The sequence below is a fragment of the Cavenderia fasciculata genome, assembly GCF_000203815.1.
Source record: "Cavenderia fasciculata unplaced genomic scaffold Scf_EUAJFUG02HR96I-5, whole genome shotgun sequence".
In the NCBI taxonomy this organism is placed as follows: Eukaryota; Evosea; class Eumycetozoa; order Acytosteliales; family Cavenderiaceae; genus Cavenderia; species Cavenderia fasciculata.
The window spans coordinates 2,867,772-2,889,740 of record NW_004457624.1 but is presented as its reverse complement, the minus strand read 5'-3'; the positions used below and the strand labels follow the sequence as shown (position 1 = coordinate 2,889,740).

Sequence of the window (21,969 nt, the reverse complement as noted above, 5' to 3'; positions counted from 1 at the left end):
GATGATTATCAACAATGGAATGTTTTAATATTAAGGAAGAAATGGTTTTATTCGTGGGTGGTTAGTACCGCTAGCTTGGTTTACCAAGTTGGATATTCTTATCATTCCATCACAGCTCTGAAAAAGAAAGAGTAGGAAGAGGTTATTATTAATTCCCAGTCTGAAACTAAGATTCCATCCATTCCATCTCACCTTAACCGACTCATATGATTGTTTAGGGTCGATATAATTACTAATAAAACAACAAACATAACATTATGATGAATAGAACTCATTGATCCAATTATGGCAATTACCAGAAAACAAACCACACACACACTAACTAATAGCTATACCCCCGCTACCATTAAATGATTATTATTTGAACTTTCCAACTTGGGGAATCGATCTTGCCTATATTATATATCTCAACACTATCATGATTGTTCGATAGTGATGCTATGGATGGAAAGAATAAACTCTAAAATTATAATTATAATACAATTTAAAAAAAGATTTAATTTATAATAATAATTCTTCAACTAACATTATTATAGTTTGTTGATTGTGTTTTATTAATTTAATTTGTTTTACAATAAATCTAAATTTGGAATAAATAAAAGAAGGGAAGGAGGATAGAAATAATAAATTAATAATTAATTGAATAAAATATGTGCAAAAGAGAGAGAGAAGTAAAAGATAGGATTGAATTGATAATAAAAATTCTTTTGATTAATTTGAATTTGGGTGGCTTTGAAAAAAGCCTTTTGTAATGTTTATACAACATATGAAAAAAGATAAAATCCTATTCCAGGGGCGGATGTTATTCCTATATTCATAAGAGTCCAACGAACGGTGGGCGGCTAGCCAATCGTTTAGTAGGTTTGGGAACCTTCGGCAGAGGCAGAGGATTTCTTCTTGGTAACCTTCTTGGTCTTCTTTTCGGTGGCTGGAGTTGGAGCAGCGACGACACCACCGTTGGCAATAGTGACGTTGGAGAAGAGATGGTTGAGCTCAGCATCGTTACCGACAGCCCAGTTGATGTGTTGTGGGGTGATACGGGTCTTTTTGTTTTGTGAACAGATGTTGTGGGCGAGTTCCAAAATTTCAATCACCAAGTATTCGAGGACGGCAGCCAAGTAGACTGGAGCGTTGGATTCGACACGTGGGGCATAACGACCGTCTCTGAGAAGACGTTCAATACGTGAGACGGGGAAGGTGATGGCGGCTCTCTTGGAACGAGACATCTTTTCCTTGTCGTCTTCACCAGTCTTCTTGGTCTTGGCGACCTTTGGCTTGGTCTCAGTCTTGTCCTTGGTTGAGGTTTTCTTGTTGGTTTCTGACATTTTTAAAAGTAGAGGATGATGAAAGTAATTACTAACTGACTATTAATATTGAATATTAAAGATAGGGGCTTGTGTGTTGTTGTTGGGAATGAATATTTGGTAAATGGATAAAATGAATGATGAGTTCAAGGTGATGTTTCTTGCTGTTTCGAAATCAACTCAAAAAAAATGTCAAAAAAACTCACTTTTTTTTTGAAATCATATGTAAAAGTCGGATTTTTGAAGGTTTTTGCTCAAAAAAAATGAAACCACTTCCCTCCAAATTCTCTAATATCCTAAAATTCAAATTTTAAAAAAAAATCAGATAAACTAGTCGTTAAAAAAATTAATCGATCAAAAAAAACAAGATTCTAACGGTTAAAGTATATTATATTCCCACTAATCTAGTTGACGAACTCAAACAAACATTGCTTTACTCTTAAAAAGTTTTATTTTATTTTATTTTATTTTGTTTTATTTTATTTTATTGAGTTGGTTAAACTTTTTATTTTTATTTTTTTATTTTATTATTTTTTTATTATGATTCCTATAGTAGTACTTAAAGATATATCTTGTATTCTAAAGATATATTACCGACTTTGTATTATCATGAGTATTTTTTTTTTGGGTGTTTGATGAATTTTCAAAGTGACTAGTTTCCATTGAAGAAAATTCAATATTTGTTTTACTTTCTTTTTTTTAAAAGAGAGGAAATGTATTGAGAAGAAGATGGAGAATAATCATCATCATTTAAACAATAATAACAGTAATAGTAATAATAATAGTACAGATATTATAACAAATAATAATAATAATAATATAGATATGACAAACGCACAACTAATAGGAGCAATTGAAATGATTGAACCACTTAAAATACCAGAAGAGATGCTTCAACCATTCAACAAATCAGTGTTAGAGGAAGACGATGATGACGAAGAAGAGGAGGACTTGTCATTATCATCAGACGACGACGACAATGATGAGAACAGTGAAGATGAAGAGGATATAAGTGTTGCTGCTACCATCGCTGCTGATGATATCATGAACTTTGGACAACAAGATGTATCATCATCATCAACAGACGATGATATGGACGATGAAGAAGAGTTATCATCAGACGATGATTTAGAAGAGGAAGAGGAGGAATACACAACAACAAACAAGAAACAACCAAAACAAGCAAAAAAGAAAGTAGTCAAGATAACCAAGACACCAAAGGTAGAAAAGAAAAAGAAACCACCCAATGCATTTATCCTCTTTTCACAACACCGAAGAAAAGAGTTGAAATTAAAGCATCCAGAGCTCACCAATATCATAATATCATCAATGTTGGGTCAAGAATGGAACAAATTACATCCATCTGAAAAGAAAGGTTTTACAGAACGTTCATTAAAGTTAAAAGAAGATCAAAATAATAATAACAAATAATAATAAGAGTATTAATAATAATCATTTTTATAAATAATAGAAACAACCAAAAATAATAATAATAGTAATAATAGGCAGTTCATTTTGCATTATGTATATTAGATACTTTAATTTTCAATTCCTTTAACTACTATTCGTAGTGGAAGGGATTGAAAATGGAGTATTTATTTCTTGGTGCATTTGGACAATGGATAATGACCCAAAAACATTGGCAAATGGTAAAAGTAAATAGTTTAATTGGAGTTGGTATTCTTTGTTACTAAGAGGTGATGCAATTTCTCTTGACCATTCAAACTTTTCAAAATTGTTGTATAATACATTAAATTGATTACTAAATAAGAAAAGAAAAGGTAGGAAAAAAAAAAAAGGAAAGGGAAAAAAGGAAAAAAAAAAAAGTAAGATTAATATATAGTTTGATGTATATACACAAAATAAATTATTAATGCATAAATTATTATCATTCATTTTACTATTTCTTTTTTTTTTGGAAAGAAAGACTAGACATTCTCTCTCGCTCTCTCTATTTGGTAAAATTTACATACAATATTAATTTTTGGGTTTCAGTAAGATGTTCATTGATACTGGCCAAACAACCCATCATGACGTAGGTGTAGGGAATATCAAAACCAATTTGGATAAGGTAGGTGAAGGCACCAGATGCCTCAACCAAGAGATCCTTGAGAAACTTTATATAAAGGGTTTGTGCATACAATCGATACATGATCAATATCACCAATTGTTTACTTGGCATTAATTTGACCATTGGGAAAAAGGCATTACTCATATATAATTTATAGTCTTTTAATTTTTTGTGTAACTAAATATATATATAGGCATAAATAGAAATAAATTAGAAATTAGAGGTTTGTATCATATATCATATATCATATATCATATATCATATATCATATATCATATATCATATATATATCTCTCTACTTACAATATGAATAAATTTGGTTTCATGTAACTTTTGCAATCTTAATTTGTTTTTGGTATAAATTTTTTTGAGTAATGAAATGGATTGATAGAATGGTGCAAGGTTGGTAGGAAGTAGAGGGTGAAGTAGAGCTTGGATTTCTTCAATTGATGATGTTCCTTTTTTCATCATTGAATAATTTCCAATCAACATGGCTGGTATTGTATGACTATTAATTTCCATCTCGACTGTAGTGGCAGTTGTTGTTGGTTTGGATTGTATTTGGTACTTGAGTTGTTGACTTTGTTGTTGTTGTTGTTGATCATGTACACGAGGATTATCTGGTATATAGGTAGATCTCATCAATTCTGGAATGAGTGTATGTATTTGTTGGCTTTTAGCAATTGTTTCACTAACCTTTTGTTGGTAACTATTCAATTGTGATTCAAATGCATTTGGTTGTAATGCAAAACATGATTTTGATAATGATATACCACTTGTTGTTGTTGTTGGCTTTGTTGTTGAAGTAGTAGTAGTAGTAGAGGTAGATGTTGTTGAAGCAACTTGAGGTGTCTTTTGGTTTGTGGTATTGGTTTGTTTAGGTGTTGGTTGAGTTGGAAGAGGAGGAGGGATAACAATAGGTTTAGGTTGTTGTTGTTTATCGTTATTCTTCTTTTGATCTACCTTTTTTTGATCTACCTTCTTTTTATTGATACTATCAGCAACAACAGGTGCAGTAGTCGTCGCCACAACAGATGTTGCAACTGTCGCATTGGTTTTAGTTTCTTTCAAAACCTTTGCAATGGTAGGATCATTTTGTTTCTTTTGAATAGATGCAAGAGAGTCCATGAATGCGAGTGATAATCCACCACTACCACCAGATTGTTTCTTTTGTTGTTGTTGTTTCTTTTTTGGAGGAACTACATTCTTTGGTACTGCAGCAGATTTGTCTTTGTTATTCGTCGTCTTTTCATCTTTTGATTTAGACAAAGTAGTAGTATTCTTCTTGGTGTCGCTTGTCGGTTTCATTCTTTCTTCTTTGACCAAAGCAAAGCTTAGACAACTTGCAAATATATTTATATAAATGACAACAACTCGTCCTCATCTCGCAAGTCAGATGAATGCAATCATTCAACTCAACTCGTTCAAAAATAAATTAATTTAAAATTATATATCAAATCAAGATATATATCTCTCTCTCTCTCTATATCTATCTCTACTTTCGATCTATCTATCTGTCTATCCTATCTATCCTATTTGATATTTGTTTTTGTATCATTATTTTTTTTTATTTGTTTTCTATAATATATAAATTGTGTAATGAAAGTAAAAGTTTAGGATGAAGCTGATGGTGTAGTTGTTGCGAATTTCTGTAGTCTCTTATTTAATTGTTCTTCGGATCCTTTAGAGTTGGAGTTGTAAGAAAATAATATATATATTAATGTCATTGTTCATTGTTTGTAATAGACTGTGTCACAAGTGATATAAATACATACCAGCCAATGGATTGGTTGCACCAAACTTTTGCTTTCTCTTTAAAATCTCTTCTGGTGTACTCAATTTAAGTGCATCCTTTGGATTTATCTTTTTAATTGGTACTTTGGCTGGAGAGGTTGTGGTTGTTGTCTCGCTACCACTGGATGATGATGATGATCCAGCAGTCTTAAACTTTTCTCTTCTTGCAGCTACCTTTTCAGCTTCACTTAAACCACTACCGTTGGTTGATGGAGTAGCAACTGAAGATGTTGTCTTTGGTGATGTTGTAGTAGTAGTATGATGATTACCATTGTCATTATTTGATGATAGAGTAGGTGAGGTTTTAAATTTGTTGGCGCGATATAGAGCTCTTTCTTGGTGTGTCATTTTTGTTATATCTACCAATGAACCAGATGATGCTATAGGTGATGATGATGTAGCAGTAGCAGTTGTTGTTGTTGTTGTTGGACTACCCGATACACCTGTGTTGTTGTTGTCTATAGTTGAAGCATCTGATTGAGCTGTAGCATTATTGTTGTTGTTATTATTATTGTCACCTGAATGATGTGTTCCGTTGCTACCATGCTTTTCTATATATTCGATTAATCTAGCTTGCAAGTCTGCCTTCTTGCCCGATGTATCTAATCCCAATGTAGTCAACTCTTTTTGCAAGTCTTTGACCAACATCTTATCAATTGAATCTTTAGTAAGTGCCATCTCTCTTTGTTATCTTTCTTCCTTTCTTCTTTCTTAATCTCTTCTTTCTTTGTGTATGTGATCTACCAACTATCTTATCTTTATAAATACTCTTAATAATAATAATAATAACAATAATAAATAATAAATACAAATAATATATATATATCTCGTCAATAATAAACAAGTGTCACCAAAGTATTTGTCAATGAAGTTCATGTCACCAATTGGGTGTGAGGTATCATTATTTGATTTTTGTTTGTTTTTTTTTCATCAATCCTCTCAAGCTTGAGACAGATGTATGAATCATCATACTTGATTGCGTCTCATTTATTGATAGATAGATAGATAGATAGAGATGGGAGGAATTATAAGTAAATATAATGGTACTGATGAATATAACGTGTTGTTTGTGGGATTAGATGGTTCTGGGAAGTCAAGTATACTGTATCATTTCTTGGGACTTGGAAAAGACACTACTAAAATACCAGTACTTTGTAGTTTTACTGAATCAGTGTCGTACAAGAACATTCAATTTACGTCTTACGATCTTGGTGGTGATAAAGGACCGTTTGGTCAAGACGACCTATTTCAAAAAACATCTGCTATCGTCTTTGTCTTGGATGCATCCGACCCATTGAGGCTAGATCAATCTAGAATCGAGTTGACCAAACTACTAAACAATGAGCATCTACAGACTGCAAGTGAGATAGTCTTAATACTTGCCAATAAAATGGATAGACCTGATGCTATGACAATCGATCAAATAAGAACCATCTTGTTGGACCATCCATCTATTGTCGATTGTGCAATCAAACCAACTATTGGAAATAATCCTGAAATTGGTAAAGATGGTTTCATTGATGCTATGAATTGGTTAATAAATAAATTGGAAAACAAATCATAATATTATGTATAATAATATAGGTTTGGGGGGATAATATTTGTATTTGTTTTGTTTTGTTTTATTTATTTACATTATATGATTTTATTTACACGTTATTATTATTATTATGATGTGGGAGTATATTATTATTATTATTATTATTATTTTGGATTGTGAATTATAATTATTATTATTTGTTTGTTTGTTTTTTGGTTTTAATATTATCTACAAAATGATGAAATGATGGATAAAATCCACTACTCATGGACTCTTCCTACTCTTCATTGTTCACTTTGGAATGCTGGTTGTGGTTTGGCTTCCTTTAAGAATTCATTGTCTCTTTCGACATCGTCTTGTACAAATGCTTCACCTTCCTTTCCCCATCCGTATCTTCCATATCCCTCTATTTAAAATCAAAAAAAAAAATAAGAGAAAGAAATAATTAGTAAATTGAAATGATTGATCAAATATATTTATATATATATGTACATACCCTTCTTTGGTAAACCTCTTGTTCCGGTTCCAGAGTGACGGTCTAATCTTACGTTCTTGTCTACTTTATCTTTTAAGGCCATTTTGGAATATATTATATATTATATTTGTTTGTTTGTTTTATAAATTTGAAATATGCTAAATGGTTTTGTGAATGAATAAATTAGAATAAATTGTATGAATGAATGAAGATGAAGATGAAGATGGTTGGATTGATTAAATTAAATTGTTGTTTGGATGAATATAATATAATATAATATCAATTCAATTATGAAAAAAAAAGATTTGGGTGTTAGTTAGTTTTGTTTTTGTATTATTACGATGATTGTTGATGTTGGGGGTAGCATGCATGAAAGTGCAATAAGCAACATGGTGGTGAAGAGGAGGAAGCATGGGGATCGGATGGAATGGGTGGAAGTTGCATAGCAGTTCACTCACACCACATGTGTCAAAATGTCACACACAACTACTACGACTGAACCCCCCTCCCCTATCCATTCAATTCACCTCTTCTCTCTCTCTTTGCAATGTTAAATATTTGCATCTCGCCGCTCTCTTTCCCATTGGATAGAATAATATATTATTATTATTATTATCTATTAACATTATTATTATCACCAACATTATTATTATTTATTATTTATTATGTATGACATACCTTTAATAATTATTATTATTATTATTTCTTTGTGTTGTTGAAAAAAAATGAATGAAGTTGTTTATGCTAAATAAATAGGTGAGGTCAATGCTACTTGAACTATTATTATTATTGTCCCTGATTCTTTAAATTTGGGTTGTGGGGGTGCGAATCTGAATCTGTTGTTGAAAACTGTTTGGTTGCAATGGAATTGTTTACTCTCCGGGTACCCATATTTATACGTGTTGGTAGGGAGGGTACTCTTGAAAATTAAATTAAAAAATTAATTTCCTTCCAGGGAAAGAAGGAAAATATCTCAAAAATTTCAAGTAACAAATTACTCAATAGAAAATTGAACAGATAAAAGATTAGATCTAGTCTGTAGAATTTCCCAATTCGAACTTGGCTCTGTAGAGAATCAACAACGACAACAATCTAGTAATCATCAGTTGGCTAGCTGTATTGATAATAATAATTGATCTATTCAATTGATCTTGACGAATAGATAGATGGATGGAAATGTTACAAGTTCTGTATATTTCGATGATCATATGATTACCTGGCTGGTTCATGAACATGTTGCTCATTAGGTGAAGTGTATTAGGATGAGTTATTATTATTATTTCTCAAAGTAAAAATGAACTACTACTATATTTCGATAATAGAATAAATATTATAGTTATTAGGATTTTTGACCACACTCAAATTCCTTACCTATAAAAGGATAAGAATGTGAAATGAAATGAAGAGAGGAGGCACTATTATATATGATGTCATCATCAAATATAGAGGTAGGGGTCTGAGAGAGTCCCTTTTTATCTCGATCGCGTGTAGGAAACTCTAGAGCTAGAGCTATCTATAAAGCTTCTTGTCTCTCTCTCTCTCTATATCTCTCTGCTACACCAACAAAAATGAATGTGAGTTTTGGTGAAGGGGAAAAAAAGAACTGAGATGGTGTGAACCATCACCAAAACATAGTTATAACAAACAACATACAACAAATAAAATAATCCTAACTGAATTATATAACCCACCAAAAACAACAATTAACATACATACAGACAGACAAGACATAAATACATACATATACATCACCATTAGTATAGAATTCATAACACTTATTATATATAGATTAAATACAAGATAATAATATATTTTTTTTTTTGAAAATAACAACAACCTCATTCATTCATTTATTCTCTTTCTTTCATTCATTATTCTCTCTCTCCCTCTCTCACTCTCTCTCTCTGTAATTTTATATCAAAAATCAAAAGATTCTTTCCCCTTTGTACATATATATAATCATCATTATTACTCTTTATTGTTGTTGATATACATCTTTTCAACTATACAATAGAACTCCAATTATCTCTCTCTCTCACACTCCAACCACTTAATAATAATAATAATAATTCAACAACATTGCGTGACAACTAATTACACAACAGCAACAAACAAAGCAACAACAGAAACAAACAACATCAACCCATACTTTAATAGTTTCATAATATATAATAATATATTTCTGATTAACTATTTTAAATAATAATAATTATAAATCAAATTATAATCAAGTAGTAGTCGTATATATAATCCAAGAGAATTATAATCATCACAGTAGCACAGTAGTACAGTAGTATATAGAACAGTTATATAAACCTTTGAAGAAGAAGAAAGAAGAAGAAGAAGTTGATAAAACCAACCATCTCATCTAAAAAAAGCAATTAGTTTAATAATCAAATCATATAATCGTTTTATTTTATTATCTAACGAGTGAGTGAGCCATCCATCACCTGCTACTCTTTAGAACCCTCGATATCCATCCAACCAACAAAACCAGCAAAAATCAAACAAAAACAAAAAAATTTCAACTGACGTCACAGCAAACACAAAGTATCCTCCTGCTGCTCTCCCGTTCGATTACTCTCTCTTATTTTTATTTTTTGTTTTTTTTTATCAATCCAACCATCTTATCTCCTCTCCTTCATCTCATCAACAAGCAAGACCAACAACTCGTAAAAAGTTTTTAAACTAGACTAGTTATATATCATATCATATTATAATTCTACTATGATGACTGACGTCTTTTCTTCGTACGATACAAACTCATCTAAAAACGAAATCTACGGATCGCCATTTGAAGCTTCTTCTCCTATTATCAACAACAACCAAAGCAACAACAACAACAACAACAACTCAGACAATAATAGTCTCACATCTGCATCAAACATGTACACTCAAACCGATACAAACAATTCTGTTGTTCAAAACAACAATCCATTGAAAAGAGGTGCAGAGTCACAACAACCGGTTGATTATTTCGATTTGTAAGTAGTTTGTTGATAAATAGATAGATATTATTATTATTTGTATTTGTATTTTTTGTATTGATTTTTTTTTTTTTTTTTTTTTAAAAATGATTAGGGTAAATGGTATGATTAATAATGGATCAAACCAACAATCAAACAACAATAATAACAACAACACTGTATTATTAAACAACAACAATCAAAACTCTTATTCCTCTTCATCTAATGTTGCCAAGAGTGAATCGGTGTATAGCAGCCCACCAGATTCTCCACTGAACCAATCAAACAACAGCAACCGGGTTATTTACAACTTTCACCGACCCCAACAACCACAATTGATTGGATCACCAACCACCACAGACGAGGGTTCACCATCACTCACCTCGCAAAATGGAGGAACTGCTGCCGCTCTTTCATACAGTCCTCCACAATACCTACCAAACTATGGTCTTGTATTGGACTCTCGTAATCCAAATATCTTGCCACCACAAGCTTGGCCAGTCAACAACCTCAGCAGTGACTGTAACCTTGTCAACAACACCACAACCTCTTCATTACAATTTAATATTGGTAGAAATGCCAATGGTGGTGGAGTTGTCCAACAACAACAACAACAACAACAAAAGTTACAAACTCAACCACAACAACAAATGGGAGTACCAGTGAATGCATTAAACATTCAACAACTTGAACAACTTTTACAACAAATGAAGCAAGAACCAGAGCAGCAATTAAAGATGGGTAACTCTATCCTAATGAACTTGCTTGGTTTAGGCAACAACAACAACATTGCCAACAATGGTCTCAACAACTCTACTTCTCTCATTCCAAATGCAACTACTACAAACCAATCCAATGGTTCATTCATGCCTTCTTTGCAGCAACAGCAACAACAAATGGTTCAACAACAACAACAACAACAAGGACAAGGTGATAGTTCTCCATTAAATACACCTCCATTTTCACCAAATACCTATCACTCTTCATCAAGCCCACCACAACCATATTACAATGAACAACAAATGGTTCAACAACAAACAACCTCTACAACTACAACTACTACTACCAATTGTAATGTTGCAAGTTGTACTGCTGTTTGTGGTGGAGTGAGTGCCAACCAACTTAGTATGGTTGGAGGAACACCTATCAAGTCGACCATTTCACATTGGGAGATATTTGGATCAGAGTCACTCAAGAAGCAGTGTGAGAGCAACCCACCTATTACAGTGCGTAGCGGTACTGTTATTTTCGAGCCGTTCAACACCACCAATGTCGGTCGTCACCGTGCCTGTTGGAATTTGATTGATCCAATGCACCGCAACTACTACCAACCAATCCAATTCAAGTTGCCATCAATCACCAACAACCCATTGATCATGCAGCAGCCACAAAACACCAATGCCCCAGTCGACGTCCAACGCCAACAATTGCTCAACCTTCAGCTCTTGTCCGAGTGCGACGCTCGTCTCCACAACCGTTACGAGGGCTACCGTATCTACATCCACCCCTCGTTGGGTTATTCTGGCAATGCCAAGCGTTTCAAGCAATACCCCGATCAAAACGAAAAGGCACTCATCTTTGACGGCAACGTCTACGACGGTCACCTCAACCCCATCCACAACTGCAAAATCTGTACAGAGTACTACCAAACAAAGTCGTACTTTTCGGCCAACCCCCATGCCAAGGGCAAGGTTCTTCTCATCAAGAACAACATCCTCACCCGTGTCAAGGACGGACAGTTCAACCTCTCGCTCAAGCCCATGTGCTGCTCTGGACACAACTCTCACATTCCACTCTACCTGCACTTTACACTCACCGATCCAAACACCAAGGAGGTTGTCTTGCAAAGTTTGATCAATGTCAATGTAAAGCAATGGAAAAAGTCGGTCCCAAACAAAAACAAGAAATCAAAATCTGATGATGGTGAATATTATCTTAACAACAATAATAATCAACAACCTCAACAACAAATCAACCAACAAATGCAAAATGGTGGTAATCTTTTATCACAACAACAACAACAACAAATCAATCAACAACAACAACAACAAATCAACCAACAGCAACAAATCAATCAACAACAATTGCTTCAACTTGCCCAGTTTTAGAAACTAGGTTAACCACACCTCCCCCGTACACATATCCATCCTTCTATACATTTTTTTTTATTTATTTATTTTTTTGCCAATCTTTTTGTTAGATAGATATTTATATATAAAGTTTATATATTTTTTTACATTGTATTTATTATTATTATTATTTCCATTCATACTCCATCAGTCCATGTCCTCTCAAATATACATTAAATTAAATTAAATTGATATTAAAATAAAATGATCATTCAACAAATCAAAAGTTGTTTTGGCTAAAAATCAAACAAAAGTCTATTCCTTTTCTTTTCTTTTCTTTCTACATGATGATTCCATTTATTGAAACAAGAATTATAAATAATTCTTGTATATTATTTTCTTGTAAAGAATGCTTTGAAACTATCGACAATGGTTGGTGAATCTTTTTTAAGTATTTGTCTTTTGGTTGCTTCGAATTTTTCCTTGTCTTTCCACTCTTCTGCAAATACAATTGGTGTATGTTGTGGATTATTATAAACATTTTGAATTGATAATTTAACAAAATGTGATACCTTTCTAAGATATTCTTCATAATTTTCTTTTAATCTAAAAAGTAAGTAATCAATCAAATGAATCATGTTGTTAGTAATAGACTCATAAATCTAAAAAGGGAATGGTGTGTGAGGATATAGACATACAATTTCTCGGCTTCTGGATTTAATGCAGGATAGTTGTATTTATCTGGATTGTGGAATACATTTTTGATATAACAAAGGATATGACCAATCATATACTTTTCTGGCTTCCAATCATGGAAATGATGAGTAAGATCAAATTCTCCATCCATACCAATCAATGGATGAAATACAGGTGTTTGGAATTTAACTACAGGACATTCCTCTGGGAAACTAAAAAAGATTGATATATTGTTAATATATATATATGACATAATATAATATTATGAGAGAGATTATCGCTCATTAATTAACATCACATACTCATCAGGGATAATAATAACAAATCTAATGACAGATGATCTATATACCCTATTTCGAATGAATAATACGCAATGCCATTCAAATATCGATGTAAATGATGGTATTACGTATAATCCTTTAATTGATAATTCTTGTAACTTTTGACTAGAAACAAACAAAAGATGCAAAGATTAGAATGATGATGATAATAATAATATCTTATATGTATCCTTTAATAAATATTTACTATTCATAAACTAATCTATGTCTTGTATTTTGTAATTTAGAGTCTCTATCTTTATTATTACTATTACCATCTTTATAACTTGAATCACTTTTAGAAGATCCCAAACTACCGCTATCATCAATCGATTGATCTCTAAGGGCGGTTGGTTTGGTTGGTGTGAATATTGAAGGTGATGATACACTTGGTGATGAACTATCTATTGTACTCATTCTCTATATATTGTAAAGAGTTTTACTACTATTCAATATGTGTATTTGTGTATAAATAAAGTTGACAAAGATAATAAGAGGTATGAGAGACTGATGGTGAAACTAATACAACAATCACAAATCAATGATTTTTTCATTTTTTATTAATAATTTATCTAAAAGATAGTGTATACACTCACGTCATCAAAAGCATATACATTCATTCATTAATATTAATATATATATACCCTCCTATACATTATATCATAACAAGAAAAGATAATAGGAGTGTTGGTTGGATGATTGATTGATTAGTAATATAGTAGTAATAGTCTTTTACTTTTCTTTGCAACTTTCAACTTCACCATCACCATCATTCCCAAAATAGGTTAAAACTTTTCATTTTAATTGTTGTTTAAAAGGAAAATCATCTATCTCTTATCTATCTATCTGTATATATAACAAACAAAATAGTCAAAGATGTTGATCACATTTGTAGTTGATACAAGTGGATCGATGGGTCAAAAGACGAGTAATGGAATGACATTGTTGGATTGTGCCAAGGCAGCAATAGAACACTTTCTAAAGATAAGGTCAAAGGATACACAGATCTTTCGTAACGATCGTTACTTTTTAATTACAACAGAAGAGTGTCCGCAAGCAGTCAAGATTGGATGGAGAGACAACTTTAATAGCTTTCTTCAAGAACTAAAGAATTTGCAACCAAAGGATCTATCAAACATACCGTATTCTTTGGTGAAAGCATTCGATCATTTGAATCAATTTCGTATTCAATCTCTCATTGACAACTATGGTTTGGGTCGTAACCCTTGGTTTATTGAACCTGCTGTCGTTGTACTATTAACTGATGGTGGTGCTCAAAATTCAAATGGTTTATTAGATAATGTAAAGATAAGAAAAGAAAGAAAAAGAGAGAAAGAGAAAGATCAACAAGATATTAATACTTTACTTTTACTTCTTCTAGATACAAATACCAAAATCACAATTATCAGGAGGTGATTTAACCATTGAACCATATAGATGGGAACAGAAATTATTTTCATTGGTATTAAGATTTCATGGATGTGCATCACCGATTTCACAAACTCTTTCAGAGACACCTGTTATTGCAGCGGCATGTGATGCAACTGGAGGTAGAGCACATATTGCAACTAGTATGAAGTCATTGACACAACAAGTTGAAAATTTAATATCTAGACTACAAACAAGTGTGTTGGTCAATTTCGATGCAATCACAACTCCCAATAATATGCATTCCAACAGTAATCTTCCTGTACAACCACCACCTCCACCTCCTCCACCATCACTTCATAAAATGTTATTTGTAAGACCTGGTCAAGGTTTTTGGCCAATTCCAGAAAACTATTATACAGATTTTTCAACTTTTAATTTAGTATGTATACAAACAAATTTGATTTAATTATTTAATTAATTAATTATTTATTTATTCTATTTAATTTTTTTTAGATACCAAGACCATCACATCCAACAATTAAATTTTCATTACAAGATTCAGATACAAATATACCAGAGAATTTTCCATTTGATAAATATGAAGTGGAACCATGTCCGGTGACACAATATATCCTATCAAACAAACTTACTTGTCTACATGTATATATGTATAATAGTTTATCGGTACCAGGTCAAGGAGAACCATTTGGTTGTCTGAGACCGGGATCAAATGGACAGTCGGTGAGTCTATTTGTTTTCCCATACAATTACCCTCGATTGTGGGGGTTGATTGACGACCTGGTCAATCATCTTAGAATGAATCCTTCACCCAAATGGAGAAATGAATTTGACAATTATCTAATGTCAATCCCCATCTATTATATTGGTCCAATTAAAGCTGCTTTTAAAAGATTTGCAAATATTAATGTCGTTCCCGATCCAATAGATGCTCAATACAATAATTATATAAAGAAACAAAAAACAAAAATGGAAAACGAAAGAATTTTATTACAACAACAGCAACAGCAACAACAGCAGCAACAACAACAACAGCAACAACAAAACAACAAATTTAGTAAAGATTTGTATAGTTTTAAACCATCAAATACTACTCCTGTTGCACCACAACTAAATTATTCAAACAAACAATTTATTGGTAAAAATTATCACAAGATTTTAGAGTCTAATTATGATAGTCTCAGTGGTACAGTTCAACAGTATTATGACAGCGGCAATAGTGGTTCAAATGGTGACGCAGATGATGATTCTTTATCAAATTCATTGGGGTCTGGTGACATTGAATTGGATTATTATAGTACTAGCAGCAGTACAAATAATAATAGTAACTCTGATCAAATTGATCCAACAACTTTTGCAAATATGCTTTATAGAAACGTGTTTGATATTCAGAAACCAAATTTACTCGATCAATTGGACAAGATGCGACAGCATATATTCAAACGAAAGATTGACACAGAGATTGGAAAGTTTAGTGTCCCAATTAGTCAGATGGGCAATTATCACGAAACCATCAACAAAAGAGAAACGCTACGTGAAATCGACGAGGATAGAAAACCAAATCATCCCCTCTTTGGTAATCCATATCGTAGCAAGGACAAGGGGCATAGAGGGTTTGAAGTATCGATTGATGAGGCTGAACTTGACAGCGATATAGAAGGATCTGGTGGAAAGAAACCAATCAATCCACAAAAAAGAAAGAGAAGATTGCCCCCACCCATCCCCATCGTACCAATGTCCAAACAAATACAATTACAAAAAGAACAACAGGCCAAAGAACAACAATTCAAAGAACAACAACTCAAGGAACAACAAGAAAGAGAGCAAAAAATCAAAGAACAACAACTTAAAGAACAACAAGAACGTGAACAAAAGATACGTGACCTACAACAAGCCAAAGAACAACAATTACTCAAAGAACAACAAGAACGTGAACAAAAAATACGTGATCAACAGGCAATTCGTGAAAAGGAATTATTATTATCACAACAACAACAACAACAAAAGTCAATTTCATCTAATATTCCTCAACAAGTCGCACCACCACCTGTAATTAATAATCCAGTTCTCATTTCAAATATTATTCCAAATATTCCAAGTCCAAAACTACCTGTACATTCTCCACCAACAGCCTCCACAATTCATAAACCACCTCAACTACCATCCAAAACACCATCTCCTCCCCTTGTTCAACAACAGTCGCCAATTAAAACTCCGTCACCTCCACAAGTCCATCAACCTCCACCTCCACCTCCACCACCAAACCAACAACATTCATCAAATAATCAACATGTATCACCTGCTATACCACTTGTTCCAACCAACTATTTGATACTTTTACAAAACAATGAAAAGGTATTAAAATTGATTAGAAAGGAAATTAAAAGACCAACAAGAAACAATTCAGATTTTGTCATTCAAACTATATCTAAACTCGTTGGAAACAAAAAAGATATAGATGTTTTAATATCAAAACAAATTTTACCATATGCACAAGAATTTAAAAAATATTCTTTAATTTTAAGGTTAGAGTGTATGTTGGAAAAATTAATCCAATAAATACAAAAAAAAAAGGAAAGATTTATTAAGTTATTACAATTAATGGGTCAAACTTTCTTTCTTTCTTTCATTTTCTTTTTTTCTATCTATAGATAACCTTCTTTTTTAACAATCTTTGTAATGATATCAATTACAACAGATGTTGAAGTATCAAAAGAAGGATCTTTAATCTTTAACTCTAATAATTTATCCAACATTAATCTAATTTCTCGAATCATTGCCAATACCTTGCCACTTGATTTAAACTTGATCCACTGATCCAAGATGATGTGTTGGAATGTAGAGTCAATTTCAACCTTGCCACCAATTGAAAACATCAACAGGGTCAACGACGACACGCAAGTGGTATGGTGAGCAAACAAACGAGAGGTTTGAACCTTGTCATGGTAGACAATAAATGGAGAGGTATACTCTCCCTCGTCGAAATTAATGGAACGAGGGTGCAAAAAGATTCTTTCCTTTTTGTAACCATGCTTAAATTTGTCAGAGTTTTTAGCGTCCTTGCCACCAGCGTGGCTGTTGATATATTGTTCATGCATTTCCTTTAGTTCTTGCGGAGTTGCCTTTCTCTTTGTAAGGATCTTGAGATTCATTGGATCGTGCTTGTTGGCAATGGCACCACCAGCAGTGCTGACATAGGTAGTTGGCGGAACATCGATTCTACCAATCTTTGGATACATTCCAGCACACAATACAGATTTTAATATCTTTTGATCTCCACCATTTGAATTAAATAATGCTCCAACACTTTCAACTATACCATCAGATCCTCTATTTAATTTCTATAGAAAATAAAAAGAAAAAGAAAATTAATAAATTGATTCACACTAACTATCTATCTATTTTTCTTACTTGTTCTTTTTGAATTGATCTTTGAGTAATATTTGAAGGTAAGAACCCAATTTCGGAAAGGATTTCAGCAAATTGAATCTTTAAATCTTGAATTGTTTTTAATGTAGAGAGAGCAAGACCATTCTCTTTACAGAAACTAAACTCGTTACCATCTTTAATTGCCTTTCTCCAATGATCATAGGCAATGGCAAATGTGAAATGATCACTTTGAAGTCCGTGTCCGTATTTAACCTGTGGCTTATCACGTTTGTCGGCACCACTGATAAATGGTGTTTTGTAACTGAGTGTTGCAGCAATAGTGAGAATAGGATCGATACAACGGAAAATACAACCAAATAACAACATTTTTCCAATGTAGATATCGACTGGCAACTGTGCCAAATGGTATCCAAGTGGAGTAAGTCTCTCTCCTCCATCTTGTACTTCGATGGCATTTACAGACTCTAACTCTTCAATAGCAGCCTTGATTGATTCGGTGGATGGTGGTTGGATAGCATTGGATAGGAAACTCTCAATCTTGTTGACCTTTCCACCAGCAGCGGTATTGTTCATATCGGTTTGGAAGAGTTTAACATGGAGACAAAGTTGCTGGAGTGGTGTTCTAAGAATCTCTGGTGTTTCTTGGTCGTCAAACTGACTCTCCATGGCACGGGTGTAGAGATGATAGCAAGTACCTGCAGAGGTACGACCAGCTCTACCAGCACGTTGTCTGATGGCTGCCTTGGAGACAAACGATTCGCCCATCATTGAGTTTTTAGTGATTGGGTTGTAGTTGACCTGATTGGCACGACCGGTATCGACGACGATAGAAACGTCATCAATGGTAATAGAAGTTTCAGCAATGTTGGTGGCAACTACAATCTTTACACGATCAGCTGGTGCCCTTTCAAAAACTCTTTGTTGGTCTTTGGGAGTGAGTGACGAGTGCAAAGGCAACACCCACATGGACGATGACATGGAACAGTTGTTTAGTCGATCACAGATATTTAAAATGTCACCCATACCAGGGACAAATACAAGAATCGACTTTCTCTTGCCCAACTCTTGTCTCGCCAAATAGATGAGCAACTTTTCAATAAACTCGGCATTGATTCGCTTTTGTTTCAAATTGGCATCCATATGATACAAAATATCCTTGACAGAGTCACTTGTTGATGTGGTTGATGTAGTTGATGTTCCATCCTCTGATTCACCAGACTCTTCACTATCCTTTTGCTTTTTCAAAAAGACTGACGGTTTGTAATCAATCATCCGAATAGAATCCTCGAGATAGACGTGACTAACTGGATGAGTGAAACCAGCGACAGCAAAGATAGAATCCTTTTTAATGGAAAAGTAGTTGGCAATCAACTCTGCATCCAAGGTAGCACTCATTAAAATAACCTTGAGGTCACGACGTTTCTTGACCAAGGCTCTTAAAATGATGAGTAGGAAATCATTGTCGACACTTCTTTCGTGAACTTCATCCACTATGATATGGGAAACACCCGAGAGCATATCTCCTCTTTCTCCACCAACCATCATTCTAAGTAGAATACCAGTGGTACAGAACAAAAGTCGAGTATTTCTGCTTCGTTTACTCTCATTTCTGATTTGGTAACCAACATGTTGACCAGTCTGATCCTTTTGACCACCACTCCATTCAAATGAAACACGATCAGCTACACCAATCGCTGAAATTCTACGTGGTTGAGTACAAATGATATTGCAGTTGGATCCCTTTCCATTCTTTACAAAACTTTCCATAATGTATTGAGGAATTTGTGTTGATTTACCTGAACCTGTCTCACCTGTTACCACAACAATTTGATTACGTTCCAATAGATCGATAAATTGTTGTTTCTTGGAGTAGACTGGCAACGATTCTCTAATCTTTTTAACTGGTGTATAACTAGTATTTGACAGACTAGTTTTATATGATTGTAATAAATCTTGATTGATACGATCATCACTCTTTATACTACCAAGTGTTTGTCTAGGTTGTTGAGATTGTTTCTTTCCTGTTGATGATGATGTTGATGAAGTACCCAATAAAACATTCTTGTCAATATTATTATTATTGTGATTTGATTCCTCGGCAGCTGCACTCTCTTCATCCTTTGAATTGGCAATGATTTGAGGTAAATCAGTTGTACTACACCAATTGATAATATTGAATAGTACAGGTGAGCCAATAAACTCTTGGCATTGTTTAACCATCTCTTTGCAAATCACATATGACCCCTTCTTGTTCCACTTTGACTTGGTCAATGGTTTGAGAATAAGGACTGGTGGTTGGAATGGATACTTGCACCATCCCGGTAGATAAACCTCTAATACACCAACATCCAATGTGATTTGATAGGTTTGTGGTGAGATGACCTTGATAGAGTCACCATAGATTGATCTAAGAGCTTCAATCTCCATTTCACGTTGTTCTTGACATGTTTCATCATCCGCTACCACGTCTGTATCAAAACTCTCATCTTGTAGTCCAAGTAACCGATACCAACATCTTGCAAAAGCATCTTGGTTGTCCTTTACCAAAGATTCCAAAGATGAATCAATCACCTTGTCAATTTCATTTGGTAACCATCCCAAATCAATCAATCTATCTCTTGCATCAATAATATGAACATTTGTAGTTGAAGAGGTTGAATCAATTTGAGTCGTTGTAGAGGTCTTTGATTTCTTTTGAATACCCAAATTCTTTGGACGAAAAGCAACTGGTAAAGTATCATCTTTAACATTTAAACATAACCAAGATATTAAATTGGTCAAATTTGTAATATCCTTTACACGTTGGAATGCATTTTCAATGTCTTGTTGTTCGAATCCCAACTCTTCCAATGATTTACCAACAATTTCTTTTTCACGTTTGTTTAATTCTTCTCCACTCATTGTCGAAGAGTTAGAGCTATTATTATCCAATTCATTTTCACCTTCTAATCTAAGATTCATTTGTTTGGTCAATGAATGAATAGTTCGGATTGCTTCATCCGACATGACAATACTTGGGATTTGTTGGGTGTGTTTTGGTTCCCTCTCCTTGCGTCTTGCCTCGATGGCTAGTTGTTGCTCCATCTCCTTTTGGATTTGTTCCTGTTCCACCTTGGCCACTTCGGCCAACGACATCCAGAATGGTGTAAACTCGGGTGGGAACAGTTTGTAGATGGTGGTGTTGCCACAGAGGTCGTGTAGTGCCACCAAGGCAGCATATGCCTTTGCATCCATCACGGCGGGTGATCCGTGTGGAGGTTGGTATGACTTGTAGGTCATCTGCTTCTTCTTGCCTTCAAATGCAAGAGTAACCTTGAACTTGAATTGTTGTTGTCCCTTAAAGTGGAATCTCATCTCTTCAAAGACAGGTCTATTCATTTGATTCTTTTGACAATACTCGTTTAAATATTGTACTGGCAATTTACCTGTCCATCTTGGCTACATACAAATAGTAGGAAAGTTAATATTAAATCAAATGTAATAGATGATAGATTTGTAACAAACCTTGGGTGGTTCAGCAGGAGCTGGTTGTTGGGGAGTTGATCCATCCTTTCTTGTCTTGGTAGATGCTGCAGCAGCTGCAGCTGCTTCTTGTTCCTTTTTCTTGGCATCATCTACTTTGATTGGTTTACCTTTTGAATCAACTTTTGCTGCTGGTGCTGCTGCTGAAGATGATCCCTTCTTGTCCTTGCTGTTGTTATTGTTATTGTTATTATTATTATTATTATTATCCTTTGCTCCTGATTTCGACGACGAAGTCGTCTGAGATGGTACTTTCTTTGATGACATATTGTTCACAACAATCAATCACTCACTCACTAATTACTCTTGTATTTGTTATTGTATTGTTCTTATCTTGTCATAAATAATGATAATGATTCTTATTGTATCATACACTAATAATATACTATGTAGACGAATGAAATAATGAAAGGTTGAATGCTCACCAACAAAC

The 21,969-nt window shown here is 33.6% G+C and overlaps 11 protein-coding genes across 11 annotated transcripts; 4 read left to right on the top strand and 7 right to left on the bottom strand.

Annotated features, from left to right (window-relative positions):
- Positions 1 to 854: 854 nt before the first annotated feature.
- On the bottom strand, positions 855 to 1,325 carry H2AX (histone H2A; the record flags this gene model as incomplete). The annotated part of the gene is made up of 1 exon (XM_004353749.1): positions 855 to 1,325. One exon carries the CDS (start codon positions 1,323 to 1,325, stop codon positions 855 to 857), a length of 471 nt encoding a protein of 156 aa, XP_004353801.1.
- Positions 1,326 to 2,033: 708 nt separating this feature from the next.
- Positions 2,034 to 2,735, top strand: DFA_12163 (high mobility group box-containing protein; the record flags this gene model as incomplete). The annotated part of the gene is made up of 1 exon (XM_004353748.1): positions 2,034 to 2,735. The coding sequence occupies one exon, from the start codon at positions 2,034 to 2,036 to the stop codon at positions 2,733 to 2,735; it is 702 nt and encodes a 233-aa protein (XP_004353800.1).
- Positions 2,736 to 2,858: 123 nt separating this feature from the next.
- DFA_12162 (uncharacterized protein) lies at positions 2,859 to 4,683 on the bottom strand (the record flags this gene model as incomplete). Its single annotated transcript, XM_004353747.1, has 3 exons — positions 2,859 to 3,066; positions 3,278 to 3,552; positions 3,679 to 4,683. 3 exons carry the CDS (start codon positions 4,681 to 4,683, stop codon positions 2,859 to 2,861), a joined length of 1,488 nt encoding a protein of 495 aa, XP_004353799.1.
- Positions 4,684 to 4,988: 305 nt separating this feature from the next.
- On the bottom strand, positions 4,989 to 5,847 carry DFA_12161 (SAP DNA-binding domain-containing protein; the record flags this gene model as incomplete). The annotated part of the gene is made up of 2 exons (XM_004353746.1): positions 4,989 to 5,056; positions 5,151 to 5,847. 2 exons carry the CDS (start codon positions 5,845 to 5,847, stop codon positions 4,989 to 4,991), a joined length of 765 nt encoding a protein of 254 aa, XP_004353798.1.
- Positions 5,848 to 6,184: 337 nt separating this feature from the next.
- Positions 6,185 to 6,733, top strand: DFA_12160 (uncharacterized protein; the record flags this gene model as incomplete). The annotated part of the gene is made up of 1 exon (XM_004353745.1): positions 6,185 to 6,733. The coding sequence occupies one exon, from the start codon at positions 6,185 to 6,187 to the stop codon at positions 6,731 to 6,733; it is 549 nt and encodes a 182-aa protein (XP_004353797.1).
- A 260-nt stretch (positions 6,734 to 6,993) lies between these two features.
- cspB (culmination specific protein 45D) lies at positions 6,994 to 7,287 on the bottom strand (the record flags this gene model as incomplete). The annotated part of the gene is made up of 2 exons (XM_004353744.1): positions 6,994 to 7,115; positions 7,206 to 7,287. 2 exons carry the CDS (start codon positions 7,285 to 7,287, stop codon positions 6,994 to 6,996), a joined length of 204 nt encoding a protein of 67 aa, XP_004353796.1.
- A 1,236-nt stretch (positions 7,288 to 8,523) lies between these two features.
- DFA_12158 (uncharacterized protein) lies at positions 8,524 to 9,552 on the bottom strand (the record flags this gene model as incomplete). The annotated part of the gene is made up of 4 exons (XM_004353743.1): positions 8,524 to 8,555; positions 8,901 to 8,958; positions 9,319 to 9,374; positions 9,501 to 9,552. 4 exons carry the CDS (start codon positions 9,550 to 9,552, stop codon positions 8,524 to 8,526), a joined length of 198 nt encoding a protein of 65 aa, XP_004353795.1.
- Positions 9,553 to 9,914: 362 nt separating this feature from the next.
- CRTF (transcription factor) lies at positions 9,915 to 12,258 on the top strand (the record flags this gene model as incomplete). The annotated part of the gene is made up of 2 exons (XM_004353742.1): positions 9,915 to 10,168; positions 10,266 to 12,258. The coding sequence occupies 2 exons, from the start codon at positions 9,915 to 9,917 to the stop codon at positions 12,256 to 12,258; spliced, it is 2,247 nt and encodes a 748-aa protein (XP_004353794.1).
- Positions 12,259 to 12,611: 353 nt separating this feature from the next.
- Positions 12,612 to 13,891, bottom strand: DFA_12156 (uncharacterized protein; the record flags this gene model as incomplete). Its single annotated transcript, XM_004353741.1, has 5 exons — positions 12,612 to 12,825; positions 12,918 to 13,127; positions 13,218 to 13,361; positions 13,444 to 13,655; positions 13,880 to 13,891. 5 exons carry the CDS (start codon positions 13,889 to 13,891, stop codon positions 12,612 to 12,614), a joined length of 792 nt encoding a protein of 263 aa, XP_004353793.1.
- Positions 13,892 to 14,111: 220 nt separating this feature from the next.
- Positions 14,112 to 17,183, top strand: ints6 (type A von Willebrand factor domain-containing protein; the record flags this gene model as incomplete). Its single annotated transcript, XM_004353740.1, has 4 exons — positions 14,112 to 14,537; positions 14,617 to 15,045; positions 15,120 to 15,274; positions 15,422 to 17,183. The coding sequence occupies 4 exons, from the start codon at positions 14,112 to 14,114 to the stop codon at positions 17,181 to 17,183; spliced, it is 2,772 nt and encodes a 923-aa protein (XP_004353792.1).
- Positions 17,184 to 17,269: 86 nt separating this feature from the next.
- On the bottom strand, positions 17,270 to 21,803 carry dhx57 (DEAD/DEAH box helicase; the record flags this gene model as incomplete). Its single annotated transcript, XM_004353739.1, has 3 exons — positions 17,270 to 17,965; positions 18,036 to 21,452; positions 21,519 to 21,803. 3 exons carry the CDS (start codon positions 21,801 to 21,803, stop codon positions 17,270 to 17,272), a joined length of 4,398 nt encoding a protein of 1,465 aa, XP_004353791.1.
- Positions 21,804 to 21,969: the final 166 nt, after the last annotated feature.